The 12,012-nt window shown below is 50.9% G+C and overlaps 1 protein-coding gene across 2 annotated transcripts in view; it reads left to right on the forward strand.

Moving 5' to 3' along the window:
* LOC144723061 (phosphatidylserine synthase 2-like) overlaps positions 1-12,012 on the forward strand; it is a 31,200-nt gene that overhangs the window by 11,333 nt on the left and 7,855 nt on the right. For both annotated transcript variants that reach the window (XM_078601605.1, XM_078601606.1), the window contains exons 3-9: positions 1,615-1,716; positions 3,949-4,031; positions 4,737-4,804; positions 6,202-6,336; positions 7,178-7,228; positions 8,109-8,222; positions 8,650-8,768. In XM_078601605.1, coding sequence (XP_078457731.1) covers positions 1,615-1,716; positions 3,949-4,031; positions 4,737-4,804; positions 6,202-6,336; positions 7,178-7,228; positions 8,109-8,222; positions 8,650-8,768 — 672 coding nt within the window. The remainder of the gene's footprint in view (positions 1-1,614; positions 1,717-3,948; positions 4,032-4,736; positions 4,805-6,201; positions 6,337-7,177; positions 7,229-8,108; positions 8,223-8,649; positions 8,769-12,012) is intronic.

A 12,012-nucleotide genomic window follows, 5' to 3' on the forward strand; every position in this document is an offset into this window, starting at 1 on the left:
TGAAGTTGAAAGGAAAAAAACGTTGCTGGGCAGCGTCATTTTAAATCACCCTTCATGCCAGAGGCACGGTGTCGGGGTAGCTCGCGGCAAGTTGAAATTCCCTGCCATCACTTTACTCATTTGCAAACGCAATTTTGGCACGCGGTCACTTTCGAGTCCTCGTTATGAGCTCTGATCCCACGCCAGAGTTGCACCGTATAGCCTCTAACAGACTATTTGGGCAGGCGCTTTTACCAAGCACCGATTAGGGCCGGCACAACACACCAAGGGATAGTTGCCCAGCACCACGCCCGGCCGCCTTTGTCTCCCCAGTACTGATGTGTTTTTGTTACACATCGCACTAGGTACTGTACACATTTGAGGCCGAGTCGACCCAGGGGAGGCCAGGACCGGGTCAAGTATTCGTCACAGATTATTTATTGGTCGTGAGCAGGAATCTAACTCGGGGCCTCCGGGCTCGTAGCGCGGTGCGGTGAACTACCAGCAGACCCAGCACGCCCCAACTTCTCTTTGTCACCGAGACTATGAATCTTAATCAGAGTCACCATTTTTCACATCTCGGACCGCGTTCGCTGTGCGCGCCGCTGGCGTGCCCAAACCAGCCCCTGCGGGGCGGGGGGGGGCTCCCTTTAATGAGTCGTTGCCCGGCGCTCGCGGTACAGTCAATCCGGTCGTTGTCGGAGGCTCGCTTGTCATCATGGGTGTGCGTTGACTGGAATAGAGCTTACAAGGCATGTTGTTGTTGTTGTTCTGTGCCCCCTGTTTAATTGTGACGCCACGGTGGGGGTGGGAGGGGACAGGGAGGGAGGGGTGGTGGGGTCGACGGGGGTTGACATGGTGAGGCAAATTTCGATTTAAAGCTTCTTTCGTGACTGCAGGGATTCATCTTCTTGGTTCTTTCGGTAAAGTCACGTAGAAGGGAAATAATAAAATAATAAAAATAAAACATAATAAAATAATTCTCTCGACGTTTCGGCCACAACGCAAGCAGCCGTCGTCGTGAGAATTATTTTATTATGTTTTATTTTTATTATTTTATTACTTCCCTTCTACGTGACTTTACCGAAAGAACCAAGAAGATGGTGAGGCAAATAACAGACCTCGGTTCCATCCTCGCCACAAAAATACATCCTTGTGGACATGGGGGGAGGGTGGTGTGCGGGAACATTGACTTAATTTTAAAAGTTGCACAATAGAGAAATTCACGCGCATGTATGGGTTATGTAACGCTTCCCACGATGTATTTGTCTTCAGAAGTGTTTATTGGAATTTGCAAAGATGACATGAGATGTTGCGTATTTCCCATGGGTTGCTGCCAGCGCACAAAGGGTTTGCGTGTTTGCTCCGGTTGGCATCTCAAAGTTATGGGCACCTTGATTACCCAGGAGAATCCTCACATCTTGACTCTTTTCTCAAGAGGGTCCTGCATTGGGATGTTTGGCCAGTTCCTTGGATGAGTGCTTTGGCTCAATGTGGAAAGCAACCGCAGATGCATGCAGAAAACCCATCGCGCACGGGAGGGTGGGAGGGTTAGTACCGGGACACCGTGGGCAATGTGGGAGATGCGACGATGTGAGTGAACGGACGGTGTGACGTGGCGATGTGGGGGTGCAGGCGTGCGCACACGATCACCGTCCTCTTCGTCCTCATCTGCGTCCTCGTGCACGTCACCCTCGTCGAGGAGACGCCCACGGACTCGGCGTACAACCAGAAGAGGTGCGCGCACGGCAACCGCACTGCACCACCACGCTGCACCACCACGCTGCACCACCGCACCGCACTGCACTACCGCACCGCACCATCGCACCCCACTACCACGCTGCACCACCACGCTGCACCACCGCACTGCACCACCGCATCGCACCACCACGCTGCACCACCACGCTGCACCACCACGCTGCACCACCACGCTGCACCACCACGCTGCACCACCACGCTGCACCACCGCACACTTCACTCTACTTTCACACAACATGGTTAACTACACACAGCCACACACCACCACACACGCCATGGACAACACACACAGTACACAACTATCCATTGACAACATCATCCCATACCCAACCACATGCCGTGCCCAACTACAAGCTGGGCCCAACCGTGTACCATAAACAACAACAAACCATAGATAAACACACACAGCCACGATATCCACACAGCATACATAGCCAATCGCACACCAGGACGTGACGTAAATGATTTCGGTGCCGTCGAGCAAAACTTAACCTCTCTGCCAATGCTCAAACGACTCCACGTGTATGCGACCAACACACTCTGATTGATTGGTTCATGGAGTATGAACCGGCTGAGCTCACTGCATACCACGGCACGGCCGAGCCAAACCCCTTGCCCGGTTTTTAACGAGGGGGGGTGAGTTGTCGGCAAGACCTCTAGGTAGCGGGTTTTGAGCGCCCGTATAACGTTTACAATTAACGGCGAGCGTTTTGTAACTCCGCGGGGTTATTTATTGACGCCGCACGGAGGCCTCCAAAATCGGCACAAGGAAAATGAGTAGTGGGCAAGTGTCAATGAAAGCGTGCGCGCACGTACAGGCCCTTGCGCTGAGCTCTCGATCCCTTCCCCCATCGTGACGCCTTACACACGTGGGAGGCTGCAATAGTCTCTCAAATTATCCACGGGTGGGCATTTAGCATGGGTTTCTGAAAGGAGCTTTCAGCGTGGGATAAATTGCAGGGAATTGGGAAAAATAATCTCATGAATTAGGCAAATGTTCTCGTGCCAGCGTGAATGCTATGGCTGCACGCACGAGCCCGTGCCTGTCGTCGTGTGTTGATGCGGAAGGGGGAGCGGTGGCGGAGTGGTTAGTGCGCCTCGCTACAAACCCGCCGGCAGAAGTTCTAATCACGCTCTTGGCCAATAACAGTGGCACACATCTGAACCGATTCTGGGTCTCCCCTAAGTTGACTCGGCCGTAAACGAGTACATGGTTTGATTCTAGATTTGAAGCTTTCGTGACTGCAAGGATTCATACTCTTAGGTTTTTCGGTAAAGTCACGTAGGTGAAAAATATAAAATAATAGGAATAATAATAGAAATAAAATAATTATTTTATTTCTGTTATTATTTCTATTATTTTTATTATTGATTTTTTACCTACGTGAGTACATGGTTTGGTCTTTGTGCGTCGGCACTCTGGAGATGAAGGCGGGCGGGCAAGGTGTTGGACACCCACCCTCTCGTGCACCGTGCCGGCCTTCATAGGTGCACGCTAGCGTTACTTGCCCCAACAGTCCGTTAAGGCTGTGGGGAATCTTTGTGTCTTTTGATACAAGTGTGCCTCTCGCGTAGTCAAGCGATGGCGAGCAAATTGTTACTGGGTGTCCAGTTAGAAGCTGGATAATTTGTTTCACTTGTGAAATGATGATATTATTTGACATTTCGCATACACAGTGTCCTAGCCGCATGAGCAGGTTTCAATTCTTGTCCCGCTGGGCCTGTCTGCGAGTGGAGTTGTGACACAGGATGAACTTGGCTTTCTGAGTTTGATTCCCGGCGATGGCTAACCACCAGTCGCAAATGCTATCTGGAATGGTCCTCCGTCCCACTTCACCAAGCTGCACTCACCGGTGCGGTGAATTATGGTCAGACGACTTTCCCGACCCGCACGGAGGCCGTCAGCCAGCAGTGGTTTGACAAAAGGGGCCACACACGTACACCGTGAGCTTTAAAATCGACATAAATCTACGTGGACCGATGCCTCGTTACACCCCTAGGGATCTGTACAAACACGCAAAGAGAAAATCCATAGAGTTCGTACACATGCCACAAATCCGTGTTATTAACTTTAATTATTCATGATCATAAGATGCCTATAAATGGTCATGTATTATGCATAATAACGATGGTGTGAGTGCTCACATGAATAGCGGTGGTAGCAGTAATAATAATGATGGTAATGATGATGACTGTGAATGAATCCCGCAGAGGCTTTATCGCCAGCCTCCTGGTGTTTCTCTGCTTCGGTGTGACGCAGGCGAAGGATGGGCCCTTCACGCGGCCACACCCGGGTGAGCCCTGACACACGCGCGCGCGCGCACGCACGCACACACGCGAACACACTTACACAAGCGCACACATATATGTAAGTATATTGGCAAAGTGTTGTGACTAGATCACGAATATGATTTGGATAAATAGATGAGTTTGGAAGATTGAGTGTGACTTGGCACGAGCACAAGCCATAGAAACCACCGTAATCCACACACACAGACTCGTTTGTATTTGTTTTCCTGCTTGTCCATTTAAATAAAAGGCCACTTTCAGCTCTTGTTGAGCTGGTGCAGAATTAATCTGCGTGTGTTTGTGCGTGCGGCTTTGAGTTACATCTGTGAGTGGGGAGCGGCAGTTTAGCAGTGAGTGTGCTGCACCACGAATCCGGCAACCTGAGTTTGATTCCCGCTCACGGCCAACACCAGTGACGATTATCTAAACCGATCCTGGGCCTCCGATAGGTCGACTCAGCCTCAAATGAGTACCTGGCGCGGTTAACATCACGAGTGGGGAGACAAAGGCGGCGGGGCGTGGTTCTGGCCGCCCACCCCCCCCTCGTGTGCCGTTCCGGCCATCGTAGGTGCTCGCTAACAGAACTTTCCCCGAAAGTCTGTTATGGCACGGTTGGCTACGCACTGTGCGAAAGAAGTTCAACGTACATACATTGTGCATTGATGAACGCTGCCTGTAACGTGACGCCCACTCTGCTTGGACCCGTGCAGCGTACTGGCGCTTTTGGCTCTGCGCGAGCGTGCTCTACGAGCTGGGGCTCATCTTCATCCTCTTCCAGGTGATGCCGACACACGCAAAGCAAAAACACCACGATCCCCCGAGTATAGCCTCAACAGACTTTTGGGGGAAGTGCTGTTAGCGAGCACCTATGAGGGATGGAACAGCACACGAAGGGATGGATGGCCAGCACCACATCCGGCCACCTTTTTCTCCCCAGTGGCGATGTTTACACACCGCACCAGGTACTCATTTGAGGCTGAGTCGACCTAGGGGAGGCCCAGGACCGATTCAGATAATCGTCACTGATGTTGGCCCTGAGTGGAAATCGATCTTGGTTCGTCAGGTTCGTAGTGAGGCGCACTAACCACTGCACTGCCGCTATACAAAGACAACAACAACAACAACCGCCATTCGCCACGAAGTGGCGGTGTCGTCACCACGGCGCTTGTGGCAGGCTATGTGCACTTTAGGCCACGTGAAGTGTCAAACACGCACTGGCAGGAGGTCAATGGACAGACCCAGGTGCCATGGGTTGACTGACTGAGATGACAAAGACACACACATACACATGAGTACGCAAACACATTTGTACAGAGACACACAGATGCATACGCTTGGGTACATGCATACAAAGACAAATCTACGCTGGTACATACGCACGAACTTAGAAATATACACATGGACACATAGGTGTACACAAAGACACAGCCGCCATTTGCCACTAAGTGGCCCTGACGCCACCACACCCACTCGTGCCCAGGCTAGATGCACTTTGAGGCTATCTTGTGAAGTGTGGAAGGCTCGCTGACAGGGAACACGGGACAGACGCGGGTGTTACGGCTTGAATTACTGGCAACTGATTGGTAACTCTACAATACTGGGTAATACCGGGCACTTTCCCATCAAAGCAGTAAATGCCAACCCGACTTAGCTTCTGAGATCTGACAAAAATCCGGCGAACTTTCGGGGGGTGTTACATTTTCCCGTGGTTTTTGCTCGTATGAGCTGAGCAGTGAAATGTATATTCTTGGTTCTTTCGGTAAAGTCACGTAGAAGGGAAATAATAAAATAATAAAAAATTTACATAATAAGATAAAATTCTCACGACGTTTCGGCTACAATACAAGCAGCCGTCCTCAGGTGAAGAACAGGGCTGTCGGAAAGACAGCGTCTTATGTTTTATTTCTATTATTTTATCATTTCCCTTCTACGTGACTTTACCGAAAGAACCAAGAATATGAATCCATGCAGTCACGAAAGCTTTGGTCAGGGCCCTCGCCTAGCAGTGGATTCACCAAAGGGGCCGTTCACGCGCGTCGCATTTGTCCATGCCTATTCAAAATCGGTGTTAACGATGACGGATCTCATCCGGTTGTTTTGCAATTGTTGCAACCCCTCCACGTAAGTGTGCGAGCGCGCGTGTGCGTGTGAATGGATTTCTCCTATGCTCAACAGACGGCGGACGACGGCCGTCAATTCATGAAGTTCATTGACCCCAGCCTGGGCGTCCCTCTGCCCGAGAGGGACTACGGAGGGAACTGCCTCATATACGACCACGGCCGCCCCGGAAACCCCTTCCACAACGTCTGGGTACTTCCCCTCCCACCGCCCCGCCCCCCCCCCCCCCCCCAATGCTGCCCCCCCCCCCCATACATCCTCTCAGCAATAACCCCCAATGCAATGATTCATGATTCCCCATAAATGCCTCCCCCCTCCAGATGCCCCCCCCCCCCAACAATGCATCAGCATTCACTGTCAATGCTCCCCCCATCAAGGCTTTTAGGATTCTTAGAATTTAGTGGTAATACAACTAATCTAAACTATTTATATTTTATCAGGTAAGGCCCACTGAGCTGTTATAGCTGTTTTTCAGAAGCGACCTGGCCGCAAATGATAGCTCAAGGAAGTGGCTTATCGCGTGGACATTTATTGCAGCCAAATACTCTTAAACGCATGTTTCTAAATGTGAAGGGAAAAACCGGAGAACCTGGGGAAAATCCACGTGACCATGGGAAGAACATGCATACTCCAAATATTCAGCAGGCGTCAAGTTCGGGATCGAACCCACGACCTCCTGCATACCAGGCGAGGTAGTTTACATCTCCAGTTTCTCAATGGGTCTCCACGGGAATCCGTGCCCCTCTTTGTGCTGTGGATTTTTGTGTTGAGCCTGTGGGGTGTCAGTGCGTTGTCAATGCCCCCCATGGTTTCCGAGAGCCAGTTTTGGCAGCGGCACAGCCAGCCAAGGGGAGACCACCCAGTTATTGATGCCCCGCGTCATTTGCCCCCACGTTATATGCTCGCAAAAAAAAACCTCGACACCACCACCACCACATACTCCGGACCGTCTCCACCCCTCTCCATGTCCTCACAAGTCAACTGTCATTTAGTAAAAACCGCATGTGTGTGTGTGTTTGCTGCTCTTTTTCAGGATAAATTTGACTGCTTCGTTCTGGCTCATTGTCTTGGCTGGTTTGCCAAGGTAAAACAGGTTTTTAAAAATATTATCTTGAAACACGATCCATGTTTATTTGTTTGCATTGTTTTTGCCACACGAGTAATGAAAGAATCTGCTTGGTTAGCCGAGGTGGGTGGAGGGGAGTACGGAGAGGAAATGGTTGTGTGTTTAACGTTTCCAAACCAAAGTAAAAAGTGTTTATGTATTCGCTCTGTCCATCTGTCTGTAACACAAAGGTCACGATTACTCTGCTTATTCTACGAACCCAGTAACCCGAGTTCAATTCCCACCCACAGCCACCAATACAAGTGACAATTATCTGAACCGGTCCTGAGCCTCCCCTAGGTCGACTTAGTCTCAAAATGGGTACCTGTTGCAGTGTGTAGACATCGCCACTGGAGAGACAAAGGGGGCCGGGCGTGGTGTTGGCCACTGAACCCGTCGTGTGCCCTGCCGGCCTTCATAGGTGCTGCTCGCTAACAGCAGTTGCCCCAACAGACTATTAAGGCTACACGGGGGGATGTTTGTTGCTAAAGTAGCCCCACTACTGCATGTTCACATTGGACCTGCTAACATGCTAACCTACCTAGGATAACTGGTAAAATTGACCCAATATCATTAAAATTGTACTTTGGCGACAAAAAGGCGCGCGATTAAATCTCAGTTTGAAACTCGACAACGCCATTCCGCGTGACATGCCTGATATCATGTGTCACATGGCGTCATCCCGTTACGCGGCTTGAAACATTTCTCTATCACCGCTCGGCTATCCCTATCATCGACAGTTCACTACTATCATGTACAAACGCATATGCGGGAAAGCGTTACGGAATTCTGTACGTGCGCGTGACTTTCTTTCCTTCCCTGTGTGTGTGCGTTTTCTTTTTTCCGTGGTGCCGTGCAGACGCTGGTCATCCGGGACTGGTGGATGTGCACCATCATGAGCGTGATGTTCGAATTCCTGGAGTACTCCCTGGAGCACCAGCTGCCCAACTTCAGCGAGTGTTGGTGGGACCACGTACGTCCCACACACACACCAAGATGAAGATCCCCCCCCTAAACACACTGTTGGGGCAAGTGCTGTTAGCGAGCACCTATGAAAGCCGACATGGCACACGCACACGCGCGTGCTTGGGTTGGCAGGCTCTCTCACCCGCTTGGTTGAAGAAACTTTGATGAATTGATACTGCGTGCCTATGACTGGGCCTTTGACAAAATCACACTAAATGTGCTCGTTCTTATTAGGTGTTGAGAGCTCACTGAGCCTGCTCAGTGCTAGAATGGATGACTACCACGCACAATCATTTTAACTTGTAACGCATCGCACAGTATTCGGTGACTCGTGCGGACAGAGGAAACAACTCGGAGGCGCGAGGAACCAGACAAGCTAGAGGGCAGCCACGTGGTGAGCCGGTGCCGACAATTGTGTACGCGTGTCCCTCCAGTGGATCATGGACGTGCTGGTGTGCAACGGGCTGGGCATTTACTGCGGCATGAAGACCCTGGAGTGGCTGTCCATTAAGCCCTACTGCTGGCAGAACCTCTGGAGCATTCCTACCTACAGGTGGCATCCTCCACACACCCGGATTCTTTGCCGTGGCTACGCATCTCAGAGTGCCCAGCGTGCGGCCCCCCCTTGTCGATGAAAATTCCCTCCCCCACCATGGGTGTGGCACCACGAAGTCATCTCAGCGTGGGCCGCGTCAGTTTTATTCCAGTTGTGCCGCCGGGGGCCTTGTTTTGAGACCCAAGTGGGCGTTCGCTCGCTAATCACTCACCTGCCACTCGCTTGACACCCACCGAGTGTTCTCCGAAAACTCGCCGGACGCTAGGCAAACACCCGTCAGACTCTCACCAGAAACTCAAGGCACTCGCCATTCACTAGACACTCACCAGACACTCGCCACTCAGTTGACACTCGCCATTCACACTCGCCACTCACACTCACGTGACACTCAACACATGTTAAGCAGACACTCGTTGCTCAGTGAGACACCCCGTGCTCGTGTTGAGTTGGGGAAAGGTGCAGGAAGGCAGAGGGGGGTGCGTTGAGACGGACGCGGCCTTTGATGTCTGGTCACGTGACATGGGGTTTTATATGCATTCGAGACCGGGGCAGCGTCAGTGCTGCCAACCCGATATTCCACTCAAACGATCATGGGCTTCGACACTCCGCTCTGATCACCCATGTGAACCGTAGGTCATGGCTGTCATATGGCTGCCTATCTAACCCGTGCAAAGCCGACGATAAGGAGACGCGTTGTGGACACAACAAAAAAAAAACTTTGAAAACTTCTCACCCAGTGTGGGTTTTGTAATCCACGTGCTCCTCTTCATGTCTCTCGGTGTAATCTCAACTATGCATCTCTCCACACTTCCTGCAAACTTGTAACATTTTGTTCCATATTACTGTTAAGAAAATCAACTGGGTTTAGGCAGGACCCGCTGCTAGAAGGTGCTCGAGACTAACTACAGAGTGGCAGCCAAGGGAGGGAACGCTTCTGAGGGACATCTTCCACAGAGATGGAGCGACAGATGAAAATTGGCTCATTGCAGGTGGTAGGTGGATTGGCGGCCCAAGTTCGATTCCCGCTCACGGCCAACACCAGTGACGATTATCTCAATTCGTCCTGGACCTCCCCTAGGTCGACTAAGACTAAAATTAGTACCTGTTGTGGTGTGTAAACGTCGCCACAGGGGGAGACAAAGGCGGCCAGGCGTGGTGCTGGCCACCCACCCCCTCGTGTGCCGTGCCTGCCTTTATAGGTACTCCCTAACAACACTTGCCCCAACAGTCTGTTCAGGCTATACGGGGGATCTTTGTCTTTGTCATATCGCATAGCTGTCAGAGATGGCAATGGCTTTGGGGGAGGCCTTCATCCAGCAGTGGATTGCGCATGGCCGATGATGATTATGATAATGACTCAACGTGGGTGGCATCGCCTTCCGCGGGGATTCATCAGCAGGGCGCGGCCTGTTCAGCAAACGCTGCAGGGGTCGCCGAATGTTATTTGGCAACAGCGGTCTCGAAGACGATGCCTTCTCGTGGTAGCCAGCAGCTGCAGGAATGCAGTCTTTCTTGTTACCATAAACAAAAGCCTTGTGAGGTGAGCGAGGGGAGTACGGCAAGGACGGGCGGGAAATATTCGCTCCATTCGAGCTGGCCCAGTCCGTGGCACTCCGTACGCGAGCTGTCGCCATGACCTCTCGGCGATGACCTCTCGGCAGCGTGGAAGGTGTCCTCTGCTAGCGGCCGCGGGTGAATGGCTTCGTGTGGGAGGATGGCGGTGCCAGCGCCGTGAGGGTGCAGGGGGGACGCGCAGAACTGGGGCTTATCCCTTCTTGGCAAGATCGCTTCATTTAACTCTTTCATTCACGTGCTTTATTTTTAGCCAGGAATAAGACGCTTGAGTTTTGTCTCTCTCGTGAACGCGTTCATTCTTGTACTTTATTTAAAACGAGGTGCGAGTCAATGGAGGGTCACTGTCGGTCTTTTCCGATCACTCATTGGTTCTTTGATTTTTATTCATAGTCGATGGAGACCTCGGTAAAAACAAAAATCGAAATGGTAATTATAAATGTTGGTGAATAAACATGTTTCATCTCTAAATGAACGTGCTACAATAACAATATCAGTTGAAAACCTAGAAAAAGAATGAAATAAGATTCAATACAAATAAAGAAAATGATTTGGAAAGCGCAAATGCAGTAATTCAGCATCACCAACTAAGACGAATGACCCCTCTGTATTATACTTTAACAGTGCCATCCACGGTAGCTTTCACCAAGTTGTCGGACTGTTTCCCCCGTGTGGTTTTCGGGTCGCACCGTGTGTTGTGCCGCGGCACGATGTCCGACGTTTCGCTTCCACGTGCTAGGAGAGGGAGCTTCTCGAAGAACCCGAAACCACTTTGGATAGCCATACAGCGCGATCGCAGACGTCAACTCGGTATCGTTATCATGGGACCTTTTTGCCAGTATCAAGGTATGAAAAATAAGATTAGCTTTTACCCTTTCTGGCTCTTATATGTGTGGCATTGTCTCTGTGCTGTTCACCTTTTAGCGTTCTCCGGTCTGACACTGGTGAGACTAGGCCATAAAGAAGGCTGTCTCTGGTGTGGGCCAATCAGTTTCAAAGACAATGCATATATTGTTTATCAGAGCATGTACGTGTGGTTAACGCAGACTTGATTCCTTGCAAAATATATCTATTTGGTGAACATCCTAACACCGGTTTTATCGCCAGAAAGGGTGAAACATATTCTTATATTTCAGTAGCGTGAGTTTCCCGATTTGGACTTTGTCATGTAGGTTGTTTAAAGGTGCGCTTGTTCATTGTCTACACTGAAGATTCATCGGTCTTATTTGCATAGGTTTTTTTATATTACCAAGGACATGCCCGAGAGAATGTCCAACACGGAAGTGGAGCGATGACGTCGTCTCACGTGCAGCAGCTAGCGCAGTGTCGTTTACTTGCCCAGGAAAAGCCTCACGGAATCTCAAGACTCTTTGATTTCAGGATGGTGGTCCTGCTAAGTCTCACAGTCGGGGACGACGATTGCTGGGTTTTCCCAATCAAGTAATTAGCCAACTTCATACGCCTGACGCCCCCCCTCCCCGTCCACATAGCCGGCTCTTTTTCGGTGAACATCCACGGGATTTTGAAGGTCCGCTGTGAAACAGACGACGCACGGTGTTTTATTTTGGTTCGTACGCTCGGCGGCATTAACCAGAGGAAGGCCGTGGGGCTCGAACGGCGAACCTCTGCCACGCGTGTGGCCATCGCGCTTCCGCCCGACCACTGCGCC

Source organism: Lampetra planeri, chromosome 16 (assembly GCF_965212315.1).
Source record: "Lampetra planeri chromosome 16, kcLamPlan1.2.h2, whole genome shotgun sequence".
NCBI classification, from domain to species: Eukaryota; Metazoa; Chordata; class Hyperoartia; order Petromyzontiformes; family Petromyzontidae; genus Lampetra; species Lampetra planeri.